The sequence below is a fragment of the Oxyura jamaicensis genome, chromosome 4, assembly GCF_011077185.1.
Source record: "Oxyura jamaicensis isolate SHBP4307 breed ruddy duck chromosome 4, BPBGC_Ojam_1.0, whole genome shotgun sequence".
Taxonomy (NCBI): domain Eukaryota; kingdom Metazoa; phylum Chordata; class Aves; order Anseriformes; family Anatidae; genus Oxyura; species Oxyura jamaicensis.
In genome coordinates, this window is record NC_048896.1 from 87,660,973 (window position 1) to 87,686,947 (window position 25,975).

Here is a 25,975-nt window from a genome sequence, read left to right on the forward strand (position 1 = left end):
AAGTATGTTCTTAATCCATTAACTTCAGTGAAACATTCAATCTCAAAGTTAAACATTTGCATTGTTTAAATATTACTATGGTATAGATCCATTCTCTTTCATAGAGACGTGCACATTTACTAATTCCACTAGCTGCGAATATAACAGCATGTAATGGATTTCTGTTCTGCTTTTTTTATGCACCAGGTAAAGAACGTCTTGCTGAATGCCTGGGAATTACTCCTCTTCAAGCCAGTCAATTTATAGAGAGTTTTATGCAAAAATACAAGAAAGTTAATGAATTTACAAAGAAAACCATTGAACAGTGCCGAAAGAAAGGTAATCCAAAGCCCACACGCGTATTTTTATTTATTGATCACCACTGTATTACAGTGATGTAGACAGAGATTCAGCTCAACCAAAAGTCGGATAGTTACAGGTGGAGAGAAAATACGGACTATCATTTCCTGGTGAATCAGGTTTTTCTCTTTCAACCCTAAGACAAACTGGTTAAACCTCTCTGCCTTTTCTCAGAAAGATGCTAAAAGAGTAAGATGCCTGTTCACAGGGTGAACTCTATTTAACATCAAGTTACACTGCATCATTTTGACATATAATGTATTCCAACACAAATAAATCATACGGAATCTTTTACTTAATACATATGCCATATGGCTGCTGGACCATGGAAGTTCAGGCATTTAGTCAAAAACAATCAAACAAAAAAAAAATTACAGAGACAATTTTTAACACTTTTTTTTTTGCATAATTCAGAATTTATATTCTTGAAATTCAGGTGGTATGTATTATGACAGATGTGTGCAGAGTAATTCTTGGAGACAGCAGCTGCAAACTCTTCTTGTATCAGATTTGTTGTTAGTCTATATATTCATCTATATTTAGTGAATCTTAGGAGTGCAGCAATTTGGAGAAAGTATAGCTGCTTGAAATATTTACTTTAGAAGAAAATGAGCAGAATTATTAGTAGGATTGTCAAAATGGATTTATTTTGTTTCCTAGTACAGTATACTGTACTAAGACATTTTATAGAAATAAACAGTAAATTTGCAAGATATTACTACCCATCATTGAATAGGTGAGTGTCATGATAGAAACATATAACTGATTCTGACTTTCTGGTCATGAAAATATTAGTATTCATTCTCTCTACTTTGTAGAGCTTAAAACTCTACTGGAAGCATGAACTGTCTTTGTGTCATGAAATTACATTTCTTTATTCAGTAGTATTACTAAAGAAAAAATAGCTTTTCAGTAGCTTCAATTTAATTAAGCCCAACATAATATAAGTAGTAAAATATTACCAGTTTATTACATATTTGTTTTGATCTATTTAAAATAACATAGCTTTCTTCTCTTGTAAGTAAATGAGTTTCTATTACCAAAATTCTGTGTAAAATGATGTTTTGTGTGTTCAGTGGACAAGAGTGTCATAACTAATATCCTTGACTGTAATTAAAACCCGGCACATGCTTGTCTAAATAGTACTTACTCCTGCATTCACTCCCAACTATCATACATTGTTTTAACTATTAATGGTAGAACTATAACCTGTTTCAGTTGTACAAGTTCAAAAATTTTGCAGCAGATAATCATTGTTTAACATTTTTCTTGTTGATCCACCTCAGATTCTCACTAGAAAGAAACTTCTAACCTACAGAGCTCATAAATCTTTTTACTTATCTGCAGTTCAAAGGTAAATAGCATCTGCCCACCAAATGTTATTTACATGTTATGGATGTCTGATATTTCATGTGTCAGAAGCACACCATTTAGGAGTAGGGTTATTACAGTAAATCTATTTTTCATTGAGCATCCAATGCTTTAAGAATTCCATCTTCTTACTGTTCTTCAAGGAAAATGTTAGTTAAATTGAGAAGACTGATTTGCCAAAGAATATCCCAACCTCCAGATAGTTCATTTCCTTGTTCCAAAAATAGTACTTTTAGTGTCAGCACTTCTGGAAATACAGGAATTCAGCAGAACCATCTTAGAATCAGAATCATTAAGGTTGGAAAAGACTTCCAGGATCATCTATTGCAGGACCCAGCACTTAGCCACATTGAACCTCATCCCATTGGCCTCTGCCCATCGACCTATCCTGTTTGGGTCCCTCTGCAGGGCCTTCCTACCCTCCAGCAGATTGACACTTCCCCCAGCATGGTGTCATCTGCAAACTCACTGAGGGTTCACTCCATTCCCTCGTCCAAATCATCAATAAAGATGTTAAAGAGGATGGGCCCTAGCACCAACTCCTGGGGAACACCATTTGTGACCCGAATCTTCATTCCTTGTTCTTAGTACTGGGTGTGTGCTATCCACAGTAAAGTCAGAGCTATGTGTTTGGAGAGGTTTTCTTACTCTGCTTGCACATCTGAGATACGTCAGACAAGATGAAACTGTGCGTCAGTCTGAACTTCCATGGTATCTAATGATGACTCATCAAGTCAAGGTGCTCAGAAGTATAAGAAAAGATTGTATGAAGATGTATTTTTAACATGGGTGACTTCACTTTTCTTACTTAATTTTTCACTTGTTGTACTTCTTTTTTTCATTATTTTTTTTTGGGGGGGGGAGGAATAAAAGCTAAGGCTTTACATGTGTTATATGGACAAGAGGATCATTGGATCTCTCTTACTCTCTCAGCTCCTCTCAAGTGCTAGCAGCTATTTTGGCAAAATACATCATCATCAGGCCTAAAATAAATATTTATCTGTGTTTTCATGCATTTCTTTTAATGATTAAAAACAAAAACAAATGAGAGTTAAAGAAGTTTGGCCGTGGGAGGGAGATGAAACTATTATATTTAGGAAAAAAAAAAAAAAAAAAAAAAAAAAAAAGTTTTACCTTTTTTTCCCCAAAAACTATTTGATAATTTTGGGAAAGATTCATTAATGATATAATTGCTGCACAAATTGATTTTATTTTTTTATTTTTTTGCTATTCCCATGCAATCTATTCATTTCATGGAAAGCTCTAATTATGGCTGCTAATAGATAGCTAATTCTGCTAGGTATTTATAGTTTCATCTCCCACAGAGAGAGTTTGCTCTTCTATCAGTATATCAGCAGACATTCCTAATGAAATAGAGCTTTAATGAACACAAGTTTTTCTTGTATAACATGTACCGATTCTCTGAGTAAAATAATTCTGAGACCAACAATACAATAAGCTCTGACTATTTTCAGAAGGCAAAATACTGAATCGTCTCAAACAGTGCATAATTGCAAAAATCTTATCTTCAAAAAGAATTTCTGAAGTTTAATTGCTCTAATACAGATTTCTACTTAAATCCTACCAGGTTATGTGGTTTCCATTATGGGGCGTAAAAGACCACTGGTTAATATCAATGCACAGGATTATAAACTACGCACTCAAGCAGAGAGGCAGGCTGTCAATTTTGTTGTTCAAGGTACAAAAACAGAACACCTACGTTCCTACCTATTTACTTACCTATCTACACTTAACTCTAGCAGACAACAACTCTGATAATCTCAAAAGAATGAATTATTTAGTAGGCTACTACTGAGGCCTGAGTTTTATTATAAAAGAGAAGGTTAAAATAAGTATTCTAGCTTCCTTGGAAATATAAACAGTATGACAAAACACAATGTTCTAATACAGTCTAGTTCTCTGTGGTAGCTAAATATAGGAATAGATACAATTATGTAGGAGAAAATATATATTTCAGGGCTTCAGATGTATTATTGTCTTAAAACATTTTCCTTTCTGGTTTCTTTGATAGTTTGTTACACCAAAAGGGTTTCTGTGATTTTGCTGCTTGCAATTTCTAGCTTTTATTTTGTCAGATAGCTTTAGTTTAAGAAATATACAGTATTACAAGAACATATATTATTATTTGTTTTGAAATCCAAATCATTCTTTGTAAGGATCATTTGAAAATAATTCTATGAAGGGTGAGAATAAAGGCATTTTTTTACAGAACAACATTGGAAATTCGCCATAATGAAAAATATAAAAAGCAGAATAAAAATGCTCAAACATTATTTAATGATGTTTTAACATACTCCGTTTAAGTTGTGTGGGGCCCAGTACTGTAAAGAATTTAGCCACCTGAAGAAAAAAAAAAAAAAAGAAGAAACTGAGCTGGCAGTCCAGAGCTGAAATCCCTCCTACCAAATTACCCTTTGGAATTATTATTTCTTTAACTGGACAATGCAGACAGGGTTTTCATTAAGTTATATTGGACATGTACTATTTACAGGCAAGTAAAAACTGCTTTCTAAATATGGTGATGGTGTGCTTTTTATAGAATGATTTGAATTTTCCTTTTGAAGGGATCATTTGATTTTTCTTTTTTCCTCTCCAAATATTATTCACGTTAATGTTTCATTTTAAAAATGACTTAAGTAATTATGTCATGTTTGACACTCCTTATAATTAGTAACTGAATTTAAGTACAACCTCTGCAAGAACATGCACAGATCCAGAATCCTAATACCCTGTTGTGTGAGCAAAATTTTTGTTGAAGTGATAGCTGCCTTGCTGTTTTCGACTCTCAAATGCAGGATTTTAATACATCCTTATAAAGTCTGCAGCAAAGCTTGCATGTTTGTAAATATGGGAATGCCTGCACAACGTTCTCCGGAGACTTGTGTTCAGTTTACCTGGGTTTCCATCCAGTTGGCAAGCAGCCCTCACCAGCTGAAGGCACAGTGCTTGAGCTAATAGACCGAGTCCTGCTGAGTGTACAGTGTAGCATTAATAAAGCTACAAGGCCCTCTGAGCAGCACTTTCTTGTGTCCATCTGTCCAAAGAGCCTGGAGCTGAGGCAAAGCCGCCACAGGACTGTCCACGAAATTCTCATTTGTATGTATCAAGACATACACTAATAAGATTAACATATTTCATTGTCGGTTCAAATCATTCTGGAAGACAAATCTGATGAAAAATAGTGTGTCTATTATTCAAAACATCTAATACTGGAAGGTAGGGTGAAACAAGTATGAAAAACTTTAACATATTCCGTATTCCTAAATGTTATTAAAAAATTCCTTCTAGACTACAATAATTATTCAATTGCAGCATTTCAGCTGTGAGATAGTATTAAAAGACTGTAAAAACTTACAAAATTATGCTAAAACATTTTGTTACGTTGTTAGCATAGTAAACTGCGTATAATGTGTTTTATATTTATATATAATCTAATTATTATAAGTAGTTTGCATTTTGCATATGGTAGCAAAAACATAGCAGAAGATGTTTTATGCATCTCAATATTGAGAGGAACGTACAGAGTTACAGCTTTAACTTCCTACAACAATATTTGCCACAGTTCATTCTTAGTGTTTTTTCTCTTATTGAAGATTCCTGTACAATAATCTTTACCAATGTACAGCATACTATTCATCAGTTATATTTCAAATCTAGCTGGCTGAATAGAGAAGAACATGTATTTAATTAAGATATATATCATGGAAAATGTTACATTTATTTGAAATAATTCTACTCTGGGATCTTGCTGTTTGGCAAGTTCCAAATACACTGAAATAATGGAACTACATCCACAAGTATCTAGTCTATTATTTTATTTTATTGTTTTAACAGTAAGGAGTATTTTCAAAAAGGACTACAGAACTGGTCAGAAAAAAATAATCAAAATACTTTTCCTAAGATGTTCTATAGCAGTTACACAGCTGTGGCAAAGTCGTCAAGGCGGAGTCTCAGTATGGGACTCAGAGGAGGCAGTTTGTCACAGAAAGCCATGAATAAAGAAGAGGTGAAGTCTTTCCCCTCTTGGGTCATTGAGAGATAATGATCTCCTCAATCTCTTAGATACTCTCTTAGCTCCCAGGAGAGTACCCTTGCCATTTGCCTAACCTTGCTAGTCTTTATCTCTGGAAGTTGGACAATTTGGAAGAAAGAATTCAAGATTCACTGAGTTATGGGGTGCAGAAAGGAGCATGCATATGGTTTGGTACATTTAGGATATCTGATGGAGAAAGGAGAATTACAGTTTCCAGTCCTTAGTTAAAGGACGGTTTCTGTATTTCATCTGATAATTCTTTATATAAAAATTCATTAAAACCCTGTTGCATGGTTCAAAACAGACCCTTTCACCAAACTGCAGGCCTGGGGAATCATCCTTTTTCTTGTCCCTAGAAATGCAGAATTCATTATATAACACGACACTGTTTATGCAGCACTGCTCTTAACACTGTGATGTAATGAATATCCGTCACAAACCCATGGAGATATGAAAAAGCATAAATTAAGTTACCAAATGAAAATGTGTCCCTGAAACAATGTTCTAATCTTTTATGACATTAAATTTTAATTCATTTATAGGTAAATTTTAATTCCAATTTAGAGTTAGATGATTTCAGACTCTTTTCTTTAATAGGAAGAATTTCTCAGCTCATGGCCAGGAGATTCAAATTCGCCTTTAGTTAGCATATAATTTAATATTATTATTTTCTGTTTTATTTAACATGCATCTATTAGTTTTTTATTAATCTTGTGATCTGTTTTACATGCTACATCAACTGAATCTGCTAGTTTTGCAAATTCTTGTAATTCATAACCTTCCAATGTGTTTCATTCCTGTGCCATAGTTCTAAGCACAACTTTTCCATTTTGCATGCTTTAAATTAAAACCAGGTCACTCTCTTTCACAGGATCTGCAGCTGACCTTTGTAAAATGGCTATGGTTGAGATTTTTACCTCTGTTGTCACTTCTCCAACTTTAACAGCCAGGTTAGTAATGAATGACTGCAAAACTGATTTTAACACAAAAATTGTTGAATGGGTTTCTGGCATTTTAAACGGCTGTAGAAATACTGTGGATGCTTTTGAAACAAGCAAGGACTTGTGGGATGGTTTCATATGTTCAAAGTTACATCTTTCTGCTTAAATGGCTGAATCTGTAAATATATCTCAAGGCGATGAAGTGCCTTGGGGCCATTTAAATTCAGTCAGATCTAGTTCAGTGGTAGTTCTTCAGTGGAAGTTCCGCATCTTTGAAATCGAGCCCACTGATCATATCCTTCCTGTATTTTGAGTGTATTGTACAATGGTAATTGAACATTCAATGGGCTGGAAAAAAAAAAAAAAAAAAAAAAAAAAAAAAAAAAAAAACAAAACAGGAAACCAGTGCTCAAAAAAAATAAATGAGAATTTTTTAATTTGTGTGTAGTTGTTTTTTCTTTTATTAAAAAAAAAAAAAGGAAAAAAAAAGGTTATTTGATATCTGTACTCGTTCATAGCCCTTGTGTATATAGTTACATAAGATAAACTATAGAATATATACTGAGACTATAAATAGTGTGTGTTTGTGTGTGGGTATCATGTACGCACAGCAGTGCTGTCTGATTTGATCAAAGTACTGTTCCAAAATGTAATTTCTAATTAAAAATTTAAATTGTATGTGTCGGATTCAAAGTTAGAGTCACTCCAAAGGCAAAAATAAAAAATAAAATAAAAAAAAATAAAAAAAATCCAACCAACCAAAAAACCCCTTGTTCTGAGTAATGCTCTTCAGTGTTCTTGCAACCTTATGAGAAAAATGCCACTGAACAATTACCAAAGAAAAATAATAAATCTCCATCTACTCTAAATCTGAAATGGAAGATTGTTCTTTGGCAGAGATACTCCATACAGGCAGACAATGATACCTTTATGCATTAAATTTTGGATGACATACTATAATATATTGTGTTGTTAATTTGGGGACAGATTCTCTGTGCTGATTGTAATTCTTTCTGCTGCCTGAGTTGTACGAGGAGGCCTGAATCTGGCAGCTGTGGCCTGGTTGAAAATGTCTTTAGCAGGTGTAACTTTGAGTTAAATTAGCCACAGAACAGCTGTCTTCTCTGACAGTTGGCCAACAGTCTTTAATGGAGGAGGCAAGTAGAGGTGGTGAGAGGGCAAGAATATATTCCCTTCCTCAGTCCCTACCTAATACAGACATTTAGGTTCAATAACTGGCTGTTGTAATTCTGAGAAAGCCAAAGGTTTTTGTGATTAATGCCTTGTCTGGTAGAGCTTGTGGATGTTTGTTCTCTCAACAGAAAATTTTACTTGAGTTGCCCTCTCTCAAAAGTCGAAAGACTTTTTTCTTCTAAAGATGTAGAGTCATCAGAAAGCTAAGGAGGCAACAGACATGGGGGAGTACTGAACTTCTACAAGCGTTCCTTGTGGTGTGAAAGTGTTGGGGAAGTGTTAGACCAGACATAATAGAAGAATTGCTGCCTATGCTTCTTATTCCTATCTTAAGTACCACAGCTGGGAAAGACCAAGACAGTAAAGTCAATTAAAAGAGACAGATGGTTTTAAACTGGAATTTTGAACTCCTGCCAGCCACTAACAACTGGATGGTTTTGCTAAAGGAGAGCCTTTTAATAGTTATGAATGGCTTCTTGCTGTAATATTTAGTAGGTACTCAGCCAGGCTTGTCAGAAAAGCACAGTCAGTGCCTTTGTAAATTCTGTGATCACTCACCTGGTTAGAAGGTGGCTTGGGCATTTGAAAGCATCACTGCAGTGATGCTTGTCAGAATATGCTACTGGAACTTGAAAATTCGTGTTTCCACTCAGTCACTTGTCTGTCAGGTGATGTTCAGCTAGATATTATTTCAGTGGTCTGTTTCTTGATTTTCTTGTCAGTAAAGTCAAGATAATGATCCTAACATCCTTTGTAAAGCACTTTGAAAAATATTGTTAAAAGGAAGTGGTGCTGTTGTTGTAACAGTAGGAATGCACAGTAGCTCTTCCAAAATGATAAATATAATCAGTGTCCTATTATCATCACATGAGATCGTATTAATTCCAAAGACAGAGCACTACTATCTTTTCTTCAGTCTTACCCCCTTGCAAGTATTTTTTTCCCTATTAGAATTTCTAATTTTAGAATCAGGATTTTCACTTTGAACAACATATCAAAGAGAAATGTCATTGATACATGCTTTAGTAGAAATTATGAGCTCCTTATTTACACTGGGATACAGTATATCCTATAAGGCATCGCCAAATAGTGTCTAACACTTGACATTTTGTCTTCTCTACTTTAGAAAAAATAATAATAATAATGATAAAATTGCATTCTAGACAAGGTCTTATGGTTTTTATTGTTAGTTTATGGTTATGTTTACAGTCTCCTTCATCAACAGCATTGTACTCACATATATTGTAAACTGTTGTGATGTGAGCAAGCTCTGACTGAACAGTATATAGCTTCATTTTTGTATGCCTAGTAATCATTACATCTTCAAATATTGTTTGCACATAAATAATCCTGTTTGACAATCAGAGAAAGGTAATCAAGTTATACTTTCATGAAGCTGAATATGTGAGGCCCTTGTGAAGGAGCAGTATGCTCCACTGTGACTGATCAGTGGCTGCTCTGACAACTGGCAGTCTCATTTTTCTCTTTGTCTTTGTCCACCTTTTAATTCAAATGCCAGCCTAGCAATTTATGCTGTTGACAATTAAAAAAAAAAAAAAAGTTACTGGAAATAATTGTATAGAAATGGGGGAAAGAAGCATTAAATGCAATCCCTATGATAAAAAACTGGTATTAGTATGGGTTAACTGCCAGCATCGGTGTTAATGTGTGCATTTTGTGTGGTACTGATGAATAATCAGAATTATTTCTTCAGACTGCTTCCATATCATCTAGATCTTTGTTAAGATGCTGCTCTGCAGCTGATGGCCAAGTTACTTACTGAAAATATGCTGCTGACATAAATTATTCAGGTGCCAGCTTTTACCTGTCTGATGCAATTCACAGAACTTCCACAGAATGTTTCCTGCAGGCAGATGATAACAAAGAAACTTCTGAAGTCAGATCAAGGCACATAGTAGCAGCTTAAAGAAAGATTTGTGGAATGTATGAGAGTACTCAGCGAGCTCTGATTGACATTCGTAGTTATTTTCAGTGTTTAAAACATCATTACAGTGGCAGATACATGGAAACTTGGCGTGGAAGAAGGGTGCTGGCAACTTAAGGAAGAACTGCTGCCTGCACCGATTTTTGTAAAAATTATCACTCGGTAAGCTGAAGATAGACTGATATTACCCAAAGTCAATCTGGCACTGTATGGACTTCTCAGAAAGCTTTTAGCCATTAAAGATGATAATATCCTAACAACATGCAAATTAAATTTAACACGTCTACAGAACTATTGAGTAATTTGGCTTGAATCCAGCAATTCTGCTTTCTTCCCAATTTATTGTTCCTACAGCACTGGATCTGTGCCACAAGCAAGCAGCTTTACTTCTCAGCATGTCCAGAGCCTGGTTAAAGAGACAGGTTCAGCACCAGGCCAGATATAAGTGAATGATTTGAAAAGTAGGGGCCTTGTCAATAAGAGGGAAAGACACAAACCTCTTTTCTTGGTCCCAAATGCTAAAGTAGTAAGAGAGAACCCTAACTATCCCAGGAACAAGCTCTGTATTATGTGACTTTGTTTTGTTTTGTTTTGTTTTTGTTTTGTTTGTTTGTTTTCTGATAAAAATCAGTGGTAAGTCACAAATGATTCACTTACTGGAAATGGCTCCAGTTTTAGTTACACACAAGAGCCTTGACACATTTTATAAGGTGCACAGGAATTCAAGCACTAGTACTTCATTAACTGGTTACATTTCCTCAGGAAATTTCCTGAGTTACATTTCCTCAAAAGGGCATACTGGTAAAAACGACTTCTTGATCATATCAGAGCTTCAAAGGCACTCTGTGAACTGCTTGGTGCTGCTGCTGTGTGTAGGATGGTTTTCTTTAGTTCTGGGCGTACATTTATGTCCCTCTATCTGTTTCTTAAGGAATTAAAGAACTGTTTTTACTCATGTTCCTTCTGTAGCTGTTACCCAGGATTTTCAGTAAATGCGCGTTCTCTCCCGCATTATTCCCAATATATGGTCACAGATCTGCTCTAAAGTATTAACTCTTGCAAGAGTGTCATCCTTAGCCTAATACTGGAGAAACAGAATTAAGGAAAAGACAAAGGTTTTGATTCTGCTTGAGAGGAGAGTAAGATTTGTTTCACAGACATATGCTTCAGCTTCGGTTGAAGGAAACATCCTAGATCATATGGCTGTTCCAGAAATTAGTGGGATCTCTCTATAGCTGCTGTCCCCATCCAGTTTGTAACTCTTTGCTTCCCAAGCAGCCAAATAACATTGTCTTTCTAGGTGTGCTGTGGCCTAGCAAAATCATTGCTTTCCTCAAGCATCCACCAAAGTATTTTGCATGTATCTTCAAGATGGTGAACTCTTAACCTGAGCACTTCATACAGAGTAAGCCAGAACAAGTCAGAGTGATTTATTCTTTATAGGAAGAGCTCAATATATTTAATATGCTTAAATATCACAGCCAAAAAGGACATACATGATGTAGCAGGCACTTAAGTGTTCCTTTATGTGGGTCGTTCAACACAATTAAATACTTCTAGTTTATAAAAGCTTTTTGTAGGTCACCTTTTAAACTGGTATGTTTTAAAACACTTTGGTTACATATGAAAATTCTGTTCTCTTTAATTAACCATCTGTTCAGCTTCCTGCTCTTCATGATGTTGCTGCTGAGAAAACAAATTTCACAAGTTAGCTGAATTTTTGTAGTTAAAATGCTAGAATGTCAACATGTCTTGGTCTTCATTAGGAGAACACTGAAAGAAGTATCTTAGAGTTTACTCAGGTAACACCTATGCAGGCATGATATATTTTAAGTTATAGCTCTTATACAACTGCATTAGAAATCCTTATAGATGCAGCTTCAGAAGAAACCTAAAAAATCTACAAAATGTTACAAAATTATCTTAACCTTGTTCCTTATTTACATGACAATTTAATAAGCATTCTTTCCACTTGAATCCATGTACTTTTGTGGGGAAACTGTGCAGCAATTAAATAGCATGTAGTATTTGTATTATTAGAAAAAAAATACATTTTTATTGTAGGGATCATAGAGATTTCTAAGAGAGTTGGATCCAACTTCCATCTGGTCCATTATCACAGAGTGTGGCCAGTAGCAGATGCTTCAGGAGGAAGGTGTAAGATTTTTAGTAGGGATAGCCTGTCTGTCTGCAAATTCTCATCTTGCTGCAATGGTGGGGATGAGTCAAGGTTCTGAAACAGAAGATTTAAGTCTTTCCTCAAAGTCATTGTATGTCATCAATTCTAAATGTTCTTGAGATCCATAAAGGTGCTCGTTACATGAGCTCTGGCATTTTCTGGCAAGGTGTTTAATTATACGCCTTGTAATCTAATATTCTGTTTAATCAAATATGAATTTAATAAATATAAATTTTTCAAATTTAAAGTCATTAAGTTCTTATTCTTCAGTTACTGGGCATAAAATATCTTTCAATTTGTTACTATATTTTCATTTTTTCATATTCTCCCATTTATCTCATTTTAAATATCTTAGTTTTTTTGTTTGTTTTTCTATCCACTTAACAGCTTTTATGCTCTTTTGGATTTTTTTTTAACTTCTCGTTGTATATAATGATACAGCTTTGTATGTGAAGTTTTTAACCACGTACCCTCATGCTGAGCAATTCTATAGGCTCCCATTATGCACTTAGGAATTTCACATTCAAAATGAAAAGATGCCATTTTATTAGTTGGATGATGATTTTATTCATAAAAAAGAGGACAACCTAGGATGACAAAGTTAGTAATCTTTGGGATATAAAAGCTGATACTGTTGTATCAGAAAATCGTATGAAGTTTAATGTTCAGGGACGGTGCTTTTATAAATAAGAAAACTATGAGACTAGAAAAGGACTGATTCTTTTAAAGAATTTCTAAATGTGTTGTGCTGCGAAGTGATCATTAACTCCTTTTCTGAAGCAGTGTGCTTTTAGTAGCTTTTAACGTTTTTACATTTTCTACTGTATAAAAGCTTAATTATTAACTTTTTTATGTTCTTAGGTAATGCTTTACAGAAATTTGCAAAAATTTAGCTAGATTTTTACTTAGACACAAAAGCTATGGTGGATTTCAAATAAAGAATATTTTTTTTGCACATTCTCCAAAAAGAATCCTTTGGTTTTAGGAAATCTGTTCTCCAGTTATGAATTAATTGTCAACATGCCTTCAAATTAGATATAAAATATGTAATGTTTAATGGAAGTTTTGCACTGGAGTACCCTAGCTGAAGATCAAACTACCTGGTGGTGCCACGACATGTTTTTTTCTGAAGATGTAGAGCTAACCAGTAGAAAACTTTAAGCACCAGGACATAGATCTTAAACTATTTTAAATAGATAAACATTAAATAATTATTAAATAACTTAACCACATTGGGCTCCTCAGCCTTGTTCTTAGTCATAATAAAGTGCCCTTAATTCCTTATTATGCATGACAATCAGACCCTCTTACTTAAGGCTTTCCCACTTACCCAATTTTAAACCTCGTTTTATTTTATTTTTTGTTCAAACTCTTAAGCCAGCCACATCAATGTAATATTTGAGCTCCTCTCAGATAAGTTTTAAGCCACTACTCAGCACCTTACACCTGTGGTGTAATCTGTCTGATTCTCCTCCTTCACGCTGCCGGTAATTAGTGAGACCTCCCGTGGGAGTGTTCAGGGGCTCTGGAGGAGGATGAAAATAGAGACAGCTGTCATAACTGAGGTGTGTTTTAAGTGGTCTGGAACTGGTATGTGATGGGTCCAGATTGCCTGCTTCCAAATCATGGAGTAAATTAACCTACAATTTGCTTGTAGGAATTCATTGGTGTTTTATTTTTTCTCTTATCTTCATTTAGACCCATCTGGAAAACTAGACCATGTTATGATCTGGAAATGTTGTTAACAGCAATAAAGATTTCCCTCATGATACAAAAACGTATCAGAAAATTGTACAGTGGGCTATTCTCCCTGTCCGACTTCAGGTATCTGATGTAGGTAGCTGTTTTAGGGGGTTGTAGTCCCACAAAGTCAATGCACGGAGATGAGGTTTTCAAGAAGTCTGCTCAAAACAAGTAAGTGACTTTGTCCCTTGACTATAGGATGAGTAAGTAGTTTGAGTATCTCTTGGAACATTGTAATGGCCTGAAACACTGCACATAACTGTTTTTTTTTTTTTTAAAAAAAAAAACTGAGAAAAACTACTAGGAAGAGGGTTTGGTTGTTTTTTGTTTGTTTGTTTGTTTGTTTGTTTTGTTTTTCTCCTGTCCTACCACTGGCATCTTCTACATGATACTCATATATTCCTACAATAGCATCTGCAGCATGTCACACCACAGAACTCTCATTTGCAGTTTAGAGAAAATGTTGTTTCCTTTAATGGTGAAGAAATACAATTGCTCACCAATAAGGTAATAGCTGTTTTGATGAAGTCAGTTCAATAGTGTGCTTATTTCTAGGCAACACATTTGAAGTAGTCATGGAAAAGCTTGCAGTTTTGCACTTTATTGATCAGAGATGTCCATATCTGGAATATATTGCCTTACAATAACAAACAAAACCCTCATCTGTTCTTATAATAGAAAACAAACTGGCTTGGTACAATGAAAAATTAAACCTTAGGGAGGCAATATGGTCTCATCAGTAGAAGATTATGAAAAAAAATATTTTGATGATAGTTTAATTTGTTTTGTCATATATATTGGATCAATTATATGATTATGATATAGTAATGATGACTGGGTGGGTCCACTGAAGATCTGAGTTTAATGTCTGTTGCTTCATGGGAAAATGGAAGAATGTAGTATTAAAGAGAATTAAGAAGATTTTCTTGTTAAAATTCTGTAGTGCAGCATGATTTCAGGAAGGATGTGTACTAAGCATCGGTGAATATTGTGAAAATAATTGAGAAAATATTAACTTGTAAATCAAAGGCATTCTTATCATCTGCAGATTTATAAAAATGCTAGTCTCTGCTTGGTTTGCAGTCTGTAATTCAGTTTACCATACTTTTTAGCAAGCAATAATGGGAGGAGTTTTCTATTTAAATATTCCATCAAAGTGCTGATCACTCTGTTAAGCTATTAAACAAAAGTGTATTTTTTTTCCAAACTTTTTCATTCAAGTTGTGCAACAGGTGTATGCACACACCGGAATGGTAAAAGCTATGCATTTTAAACATAAAAATTACTTTGATTTTTATTCACCTGTATTGATGTCAAATTGAGTGCTTTGTTCTGTGGAACTGCGTACTGCATGAGTGTCACTACTTTAACAAAAATGAAAAAATACAAATGACCTTGTACTATATAAACCTCCCAAAGGATAACCTGTGATGCTGATGTGAGAGGGACAAGATAAAGAGAACATCAAAAAAATGTATGATGAAAATTAAGAAGGGAATAGTTGATACTAGTCCATTTCTCGGCATCAAGCTGGGAAATCATGTTTAGCATTAATTAAAACGTAAATGTTAGAAATACTTTTTTGTTAGATCTCACATGTCTGTGATAGACACCATCCCTATTTTCTAAATGAATGCACATTGCTTAGCAGGAGAGTAACAAAGCTAGAAAGGGACCAACGATGCTGACTTCTAGTTCTGTTCTAGTTTAGCAGACAGAATATTGTCCTGAACCTCTGATGAAGCAGTAGATAATTAAGACTGGGTAGATGTAATTCTGCAGTGTTGTGCAGTTACTCAGATAGCTGTGGGTAGTGTAACCAAGCCGATAACTGAGGGTGAGAAGCACTGAGAAATAGGGTCTTTAGCTCTGATGGAGAATCAAGCGACCCTAGCTGTGCTGCTTTCAGTAGATAAACACGTAGAGCTGGGTCAAGACTATTGTGCTGTTCAGACAGAAAATTTGGGTTCAATTCACATTGCTCTCATAGGTTTTCTGACTCACTGAAGGGAACACTACTCTCTGGTCCAGCTCTGGTCCTCCTGAGCTTAGCTTTACTTCTAGCATGGAGTTGATCCAATGCTGAGTGCTTTTGAAAATCCACTTCTTCCTCTGTTACTAAATCCTGATAAATTGATGATAAAATATTTGATTTATATTGTAAATTCATCAAAGAAAGGACAGTTCTTTACTAAATATTCAGAGAATGGGGCTCTAATTCTGACTGAAGTCATGAGACGATACTCTGATACAAATAACTGGTCTATCACATTTTTTATCACACTGGTTTAATCAATGCAATTATTTTCACTTATTCAATTGAATCACAGTATATTCAGAGGTTTTAATGTCCACAGTTCTGTCTGATTTATGTCTTTTTGCATTTCACTTTAGTGATTATGAGGAATCTCTTGCTTTAATTAATTTACTTGCATTGGAAATTAGAACTTTTCATGTAACTGTATTCTCTTGCTATAGATGATCCTGGTCTTTTCATCTACTTCTTTTTGTATCCCGTGTCCCCATTTCCTATTAGAAATATGTTAATCTGCTTCACTCTGCTTCTGACTGTGGTGCAAGTGACTAATAATTTAAGATCTATTATTAGAGCTCACCACACTGTTAGTCAATGTCACATTGTAATTTAAGGCAGTGTGAAACTATCTTAGGCTATTTTCCTGAAAGCTGTGAAAGTTATAAGTAGTAACCATATTGATGTTTCAGCCATTTCTAAAGAATGAATAACTGCTAGGTATTTTAAAAAAAAAATGTCAACAGTGGGGATATTTAATTTAAATTTTATATATGAATTGCAAAAAAATTCAGAAATAGGTGTTACAGTTTCATGGCTTAGACTCCCAGCTGCAACAGTTAAAGAAGTAATAAAATAAACCTAGTAGGAATGCAGTCTAATCAGATATACACTGGTTTCCCTTTCTACGTGAGAACTGCACTCAAAGATTTTGTGTGCTAGATTATGTCTGTTCTGCCTTGGACATGATCCAATCAAAAACATTACTTTTTTCCACTGTGATCATATTTTTACACCCAAACCAACAATTTAGGGTGCTATTCCCGTAAGCACTGAACAATTAAGACACAATCCATATGCAAGAGACCGATCAATATAGAGCTAATACAGACAATGAAAAAAAACAAAACTCAAGATCTCAGGTACATGTAGTGGCATGGATTTTAAGATATTACTTCTTTCAGTTGTACACGCTCTTCTTATGAAGACAAGTGTCCTGATAGCAGAGGCTACAGATCAGATTGTGTATTTATGCCTATGTTTTTGTTCTTCAAACTACTTGTTTACAGCACGAGGAGACTTATTTTGCATTTGCATGAAAGGATTATTTCTTGGAAAGGATTCAAGTCACTGGCCAACCCTATACTAGGTGTTAGTATTGGTATACCAGTGAGCCAATACTCTTGCTATTGACTTGCACTTTTATTCCAACTCAGCTTGAGAAAAACAAGCTATATTAACAAAGCAAGCCCTGTCCTATTTCTTGCAATTTTCTTCAATTTCCATTAGTTTTAAGTAATACCTTGTCACATCATCAAATCCCTGAATGGCATTTACAAGTTAGCAAGCACAGTTCTGGTTTAAGACCGTGGCATTTATTTTTTCAGCCTATGTGGAAGAGCAATCCTTTTAACTCCATTAATGATTTTTTAATTTTCTTAAGATGTTTATATTCATTTCAGTGTATCCATTGTGCACCTGAAAATTAGTTGATGGTATGAGCTGAAAGCACTATTAGAAATTTCGTATGTATGTTATCTAAAGTCTTTGTTTGTTTGTTTGTTTGTTTGTTTTGTTTGTTTGTTTGTTTTGTTTTGTTTTCAGGTTAATTGCTCAGATTCATGATGAGTTGTTGTTTGAAGTAGAAGATTCTCAAATCCGGGAATTTTCAGGTAAATATATATTTTTTTCTCTTTCCCCCTGTCTCTCTGTTTCCACAATAACTTGAGGTATCTTAGACTAGACTAGACTAGAATAGTTCATTTGAAAGGGACCTTCAAAGATCATCTAGTCCAACTGCTTAGATGACAAGAATTAATATAGCATATAACCATAAAAGTAAACAATAATACTTTCTCCAAGGTTTCAAGGGTTGTAGAAGGAAATAAACCAGTTTGAAAATAATGTCTTGGGAAGTAACTTCCTAAATACTTACCACTGGGGTCTTTTACATAAAGAGGCATGAAATCTTAATGTAAGAATGTAAGGTATGGTAATTTCTAAGTTAATTTATGGCTCTTTTATATGAAGAGAACTTTATGGTGGAACTTTCAAGGTTAAGAGTTAGTAAAAGTTCCTTCCTACATTTTAATCTGCTCGTCTGGCTTACTTCCAGACATTATTTCCTAAGCTAGAGTTTGTCTCTGCATCTGGTACAAATTTAGCTAGCAAATGAGGACAAATATGGGGCTGTTGGGTCGCTTCTCCAGTAAGTAGTGGAGTCATTACTATAGGTACTAAAAGTTAATTCACAGACTTTGGTCTAGTTTGAAGCTGAACAATATTTTGGCTAAAACAATTATCATAAGATCATGAATATTTTAAACTAACCAATATAAGAAATATATTGCATTATAACCTAAGTATCTAAATAACAATTTCAACTTCCTGTGTTGCATTCATTTAAATGGTACAATTTGCCATCTGTCTCATTTCATCATATGTTCCTCTTGTGAGTATTGGTTCATAATGAGAACATTAAACCACCATCTAACCAAAACAAAGAATCTGGGAAATATTTAAATTGATATATTAGGGCATTGTAATGATTTAGTTTCATATATTAATATTTGACCTCTGAATACAGGTGTTCAGATCTGGTTTGAATTAAAAAAAAAAAAAGAAAAAGAAAAAAAAAGAAAAAGAAAAAAAGCACTATACAATTTACCAGAGATTGCAGTATCTACTCAGAAAAGGCCAATGTCTAAAAGTCCTGTAGTTTCAGAGTTTGGAAGTATAGGATATTGAATGGGATCAGTAAGACAGCATAGAATTATTTTCACTTTCTTATTTTACACCAACATTGGAGTCAGTTTTGTTTAACATTTTTCATCAGTGATCTTGATGAAGGCTTCAAATGCACTCTCAGTAAGCCTGTGGCTGATACCAAGTTAGGTGGGACTCTTGTTCTGCCTGAAGGAAGGCTTTGCAGGTGGATCTGGATAAGCTACGTTGGTGGGTGGAGTCCAATCACATGGATAAGTACCAGGTCCTGCAGTTGGTTCCTAACAACCCCATGCAGCAGTGTAGGCTTGGGAGGAGTGGCTGGAAAGTTGCCCAGCAGAAAAAGACCTGGAGGTGCTGGCTGACAGCTGGCTGAAGATAAGCCAGCAGCATGTCCAGGTGGCCAAGAAGGCCAATGGCATCCTAGCCTGCAACAGCAATAATATGGCCAGCAGGACTTGGATCCCTCACTACAAGAAGGATATTGAGTTGCCGAAGCATGTACAGGGATGAGCAATGAAGCTGGTGAAGGGACTAAAAAGCAAGACTTATGAGGAGCAACCAAGGGAACTGGGGTTGTTAAATCAGGATAAAATGAGGCTGAGGGGGCACTTCATCACTCTCTACAACTATCTGAAAGAAGGCTGCAGCGAGGTTGTTGGTCTCTTCTCAGGTGAAAAGTGATAGGACACAAAGAAACATCCCCAGGTTATGCCAGGAGAGGTTTAGGTTGAATATTAGGAAGAATTTATTCATGGACAGGGTGGTCAGGCATTGGTGGTGGAGTCTCCATCCTTGGAGGTATTTAAGAGGTGTGTTGACATGGCATTAAGAGTGATGTGGTTTAGTGATGGGACTTGGTAGGTCAGGTTAATGGTTGGACTTGGTGATCTTGAAGGTCTTTTCCAACCTTGATGATACTATGTTTCTGTGATCAACTTGCATTAATTAAAAAGTATGTATTTGGGTATTATTATACCCAAAAAGCATCTAGACATTGTATGAATAACAATAATTAACTATCCCATTATATAAACATGATGACTAGAGTCTTTTTTCCTGAAAACACAGTAAGTCAAGTTCAAATACTCAAGATGTGTCTACTCTCCACGCAGTTTAACCATTCTGCGTGTCTCTAACTGCAGTATGTAAAACAAATTCCCGTGTAAATATATTGTTCTACTCAAATTTTTACCAACGTAATTGAAGTATCTAACATGACCTTTAGGAAATGGACTTGGGTATCAGCTCTCTCTTTGTTTTATCAGCCCTCACTAGATTACCATGTAAGAAACTTCAAAAAGAATGAAATGACCAGCAGAATGTTTTTCTTTAGAAAGTATCAATCTTTTGAAAATAGTGTTGCATTTTTATTCTCCTTAATAGAGTTCTGGTGTATGGGGAGAAACTCATCAGAAGCTAGTACATGCCATTCCTCAAAGATGCAAGATGACACTAGTTAGCTGACTGAGGGTAGTTTCATCTGAGAGAGGCACTGGCTGCTGCTGAATTTGAACCTCGGTGGGAGTCAGAGGTTGGGAATCACTGGTCATCATAAATACCCTTCTCAGTATGTAGCAGATCCCAGCTGCCAAATCCTTGACTGCTCTGCTATATTTAAACAACTTGTGCTATAGTCTAGAGGTCTGAGATACCTTGGAAACCACCCTTGCTCTTAACATAGGCTGCCAAGCCTTCCGTATTCAACATGGAGGTTTGTTTCATTCTACTGATTGAAGATTGGTTTTTAAATTTGTCTCTACTCTGCTCTAAAAGGCAAAGAGAAAAAGAAAATTCTGCAGTACAGTAATTTTCAGCTACACTCAATGTACCTCAGAAGAGTGATAAAATGTCTTCTCCTGAACACTGAAGACCAACCGAAGACATTGAACGCTGCCTTTTTTTAAGCAGCGATTACTTCTGCTGCTGCTAAAAGAACTAATAGTGCTCTTAAAAGTGACTGAAGCTGGCTCTTCCTTCAGTGTCATTAACGAGGGTTTTGCATGACCCAAATAGGCAGAGGAAGGGTGCATCTCACTTAGCATGTAGCTTCCAGTGAGAAGTATGAGTAGGGAGCAAACCTACCTATTGTCCCCAGTCCACGATGTGAACAGTTTGGGTTCACACTACAGAGCAGTCTGAGAGGAGGTGACCCAGATTCCTGTCAGATGAAACTAAATAGAAAGACTTTTTTTCTAATCTTTTCTCGTTATTTCAGGAGCTGTTAACTGAGGTAACAAATTTAGTATGAGTTTAAAGAGGAGTGTCAGAAGGATGTGGGCTTCTAATTCACTTCAGTGCTTTCAAAGTCCAGATATGATTTTCCTCCCATTACCCAAAGTTCCCTCTCTCCGTGAAGTCCTTAGTCTTCTTATTTTTATTTGCTGATATTATTTAGCTGTCAGCTTCATCTTTCCATATCTAATGGGGCTTTTTGTCCATTCAGAAGCTTTCAATTATAGAATCTGCTGACTTGCAGATCCCACCCTGAGGCTTAATGACCCAGAGAGAAATCTCAGTTGTACAATCACCAAGCTTGGTATAAAGGTAAAGCTAAAGAGCAGGGTGTGATGGCTTTAATCGACCACAGGTCAGTGGTGTGTTATTCTCCTGCAATCAGTGTGATCCAAGAAAGCACTGGCCTAGTATTCAGAGTATTGACATTCTGATTCCAGTCGTGATTCTGATCTACTTTTTCAGGAAAGCAGCAGCAAATATATGAGTACAGGCTGTGTTGCCACCAAGCAATCATGATGCCAGTGCTTTCTCTGTTCCTGCTAAGTCTTCATAGGTCAGAATAAGACTTTTCAGTACTTCTCAGCATACAGAAATCCAGTTTATGGCATACCTAATAAACTATGCCCAACAGATTATTCTGAATCTTTTGAATTTGATAAACAAGGGGCAAGCAATAAGGTGTCTCTCTCTCTCTCTCTTTTTTTTGATAACCTCTATTTTTGCACAAAATGCTGCATGTAAATTGCTAGATTTTATCTGTATATTGGGGGGATACTTTCCTCAAACAAACTCGAGCACCCACAGTTTCATTGCAAGCATACTGTTCACTCTGTCAGGACAAGGCAAAACATTCTCTGTTTATAATGAAGCTTTGAGTGTCCAAGCTTTGATATGCACTGAAATACAATAAAGTACATGCTGCTCTGAACTGTCTAATTTTCAATAAAGACATGGCATATTCTTTGACTTGGTTCTCTAAATTCCCTAAATAGGGCAAGAAAAGGACAGCAAAAGAGCTTTTTTAAAATCTTCATTTTCTATTGGAGGGTGCCTGGAAAGATCAAATCAAAACATTTGGCAGCAATTGGTTTGGTTTTGACAGAAGATTGTCAGTTTTACCATCAATAAGCTGCCTGGTTTCTAGCCAGCTTGCCTGTCTGGCTTCCTCACATCCCAAGCTTTCAAGCAACCCAGGAAGCAGAAAGAGAGATGGTATTTTGGGAATGGCAAAAACTGGGCTCTTGGATCTGAGAGGGCTCAGCATCTCTGAGTTCTGAAATCTGTGTAATCAGGTAGACAGACGGTGCTCAAATCAAACTGTGAGGCTTCACAGGGACTCCAGAAAAGTGTTCAGGCATTGCAGAACCCAATTTTTCCTTTTGTGGGAGATTACCCATTTCTGAGGCTACCACTCCACACTCAGTTAGAAAGGCCTATTTACCCATGGATTATTACGAATACATGACGTCTAAAAGGGGGAATACACCTGGCGGCAGATAAATGTAGATTTTTATTTATTTATTTATTTATTATGGGACAAGAATACACATAAATACAGCTGTAAGATCTGGCTTCTGATACATATTCCATATATACCTGTTGGATTTGAAAGGTGAAATTCATCACTGGTGATTACTGTGGAATGTTCCTTGTCACTATGCTTGCTTAATTGCATCCATCAGTGAGAAGTGTAATTAAATGAAAGCCACTTGCTACCTGAAATAATGTATTTTTCATATTTTTGTGGAAATATATGTATTCCAGTACCTTGTGTTGTACTGCTCAATATCACAATGCATTAATTTTTAAAGTGTTTTTTTTTTTTTTTTAGAACTCATTTATAGGTACACATTATTGATAGAAGTAAAGAAATTCTTCTCTGCATCCTTTCTTATATTTCATATCTGTAAAGCATATGGTTTTAAATATTTTTTTTCAGATTTTACTGGGTATAAAATACTTCAGCTGAAATACTTACTGGAAGCATAAGAACACCAAAAGGACCAATCTAGGAAAAAAAATAAATTAAACTAAGCCCACTTATCTTAGCATTAAGATCAGTTAAGATTATTGCCATGTAAGAACAATAGCTTAGATTTATTAAAAAAAAAAACTGTCAGTAGAAAATTTTGGCTGATTCAAAGTCCATGAAATTTTTCTTCTGCTACATTTTCCCACTTAATGGATACTGAGGCAGCTGCATGAAAAAAGTGCACATGTTCAAAGAGGGATTCAGGTAACAGAAGAACAAAAGAATGAACTGGTCATCACAAGGTAGTGACATTTTGTGTTCTCCGAGCTGCCGTTTTCTAACTGGAACGACACTGGTGCTTAAAATGCCTCTAGATAGCCTTTAATTTGTAAAAATCCCTGTTCCATAGATCATATGTCTGGCCTGCTTTGACTTGCTTCTGGAGTCATAATTTCATAGGTGAATGAGCCTGAAAAATGTCTTCACTTGGATAGAGACAAACAAGCTTTTGTTCCACAGCAGGCACGCATGCCTTTTCTTTGCTCCTGTTCACAGCTCTTTCAATAAGCACATTGATTCTGGCCAGAATGAAGAAGAATCTAATATGTATTACAATTTTAGCTCTGTGATGTCTTTACTTTGCTGTCATTAATTTTGGGGGAATAAACATGAAATATGTGTAATATTTTTAAATGACATACTTACAAAACCTTCCAGAATGAGCATAACCAACAAATCCCATAACTGCTGACTATGGGGTTTGAGACAGAAGTTGCAAAGGTTGGGAGAACAGCATTTAACAGATGCCACTGCAGTATATGGCTGACTGCAAAGGAACGTTTTAAAATTAATAATTAATGTGCCCTAGATATTCTAGGTACTTGACAGAACATAAATAATCATTCCTCCAAAAGCCTCCAATGTAAATCTTTAAAAAGAGACAAAAAATTAGGGGTGGTAGAGACAGATCTATTTAAACATTGTGTTTTTGTTCTGTAAAGTATATGAGACAATTGTGTATATATAATACAATTGTGTATGCCTGGATACTTTATTTTGAGCACTCAGAGTGGAGAGTTTTTCATGAGATCTGAGAGTGTAGAGGAAGAATCAGACATTATGTACATAGGACTAAAGGGGATCTCTCCTGTGGTTACATATCACCACACCATATGGTCTCTTTTATAAATTATCATCTCCATATGAAAAATTACTCCCACTGGGAGACTGTTCCAGAATTTTGTCTTTCTGAAATCTAGAACTTTTAATTTCCAGCCTTGATGTATTCAGTCAGTTTACCTATTTATTTTGTGCAAAACCGGCCATTAATTTAAACACTTCCTTCTTCACTGTTTACTGTCTTAGGAGACTATTGAAGAGGAATGGTAATACAGCTGCTTTTTCTTGTAATTTCAGTTATCATTTTCTTTCTTTATTTATTTGTTCAAAATCTGCTGTAAAATATGTGTAGGCAAATCTTTTGGAAACTTTCAAAGATATGATTTCAAAAGGCTGAAATGCGGTCGAAACCGCTTCAGATTGTTTGAAGTGAATGGTTTTACCATGCCACCCACTAAACTCTGGGAAGAGACAGAGAAGTCAGTGTGACATAAGAAATAGAACAGGGAGCTGAACTGACACAGAAAAAAAAAAAGGGGGGGGGGGGGGAAGAAAATGGAACAAATCCAAGGGAGGTGGTTAATGGGTTATCAAAGTGAATGAGGAACCTTAGGTTTGCTCACCTTCTTGTTGTCACATTAATCCATGCTTTTAATAATTAAGAATAGTTAAGGATGCAACAGAATTCTGGTCATGCCAGATGCTCCAAAACAAAAAGTATGAACCAACAGAGAACGGTGTTGCAACCATTGGGGCCAATGTGAACCCCATTTGGGGGATAACAGTTATATGGGAGAGAACTAGTCAAATTTGGAGGTCTAGAGATCTTTGGGGAAAACTGTTCTAATCCAGTGCATATGCGTGCAGCACCTTTTATCATACATCACATATTTTATCACATCTTTCAGCCCATGAATCAATGCTGCTGACTCACGCTCCCTCTTTTGTTGTCCATTGGAGCTCTTTTCATCTAAAGGGGCTGTTCCTCCCATTGCCTTGATGGTCTATTGCTATTTATTTATCTAACAGCTCAAAAAACCCAGGTTGTACGGAGTTGAGTGTGCCCTTAGATTGTACATAAGTGCTTTGGTGGAACACTACAGAGCTGAGTGATTCTGTAAGAGCGGAATCCAGAAGCTGTGCTCTCACAAAAGCTTTGTTCTGTCATAGCCATGACTTACCGATGATAAACTGTTTACCCAAGGACTGCCTGGCAATCCATTTAGCCTTCTGAAGGCACGCCGCTTGGTCACAGTGCCCTGATGTCTGCATTGCTGATCTCCTGGAGCTGGCAGCTTGTTTAAATTCAGACTGGGCTTCTCAAGATGGAGGCAGTCCAACACTGCTGTATTGATAGGCGTCTTGACTTGGAACGAATTTTAAGTGAATAATTATTTAGACCAACACTTCCCTATGCTTTCACAAGTTGTGATTGTCATGTTTGTCTCTGCTCTCCAAAAATGATGCTGTGTCCTACACTGGACCGTAAACTACCTCAAATCCAATATGAAGCAACTCTATAGGTGTCAACATGTGTCAACATATGTCTCATTTTCCCCAGCCTTGGCACTTCAGTCACTGATCTTTTGAGTTACTGCATAATTTGGACTTCATGGAAAACCTTACGACAGCTCATTAGCATCCAAGTCTGAGTGAGCCAGCACAGAGTGGAGAAGCACTCCACTTCTGTTCAGGCAGAAGCTAGTTATCCTCCTCATTATTACCAAGCCATCCTCGGTGTCACAGATGTGACACAAAACATCACATACTGCTCTTCAGTGCTGGCATCATTAGAAAAGGTTTCGACAGCAACCGGAGCATAAACCATATGCTACTTCTTGGAGTTCTCATTGCTTCTTTACATCTAACCTCGGCTGCATGAGAAGCATGATGTGCATCGAGGGA

General features: G+C 35.9%; 1 protein-coding gene across 1 annotated transcript in view; it reads left to right on the forward strand.

Moving 5' to 3' along the window:
• Positions 1-25,975, forward strand: part of POLN (DNA polymerase nu) — a 99,459-nt gene that overhangs the window by 69,308 nt on the left and 4,176 nt on the right. The window contains exons 19-22 of the mRNA XM_035325660.1: positions 187-318; positions 3,299-3,409; positions 6,636-6,714; positions 17,623-17,690. Of these exons, the coding sequence (XP_035181551.1) occupies positions 187-318; positions 3,299-3,409; positions 6,636-6,714; positions 17,623-17,690 (390 nt within the window). The remainder of the gene's footprint in view (positions 1-186; positions 319-3,298; positions 3,410-6,635; positions 6,715-17,622; positions 17,691-25,975) is intronic.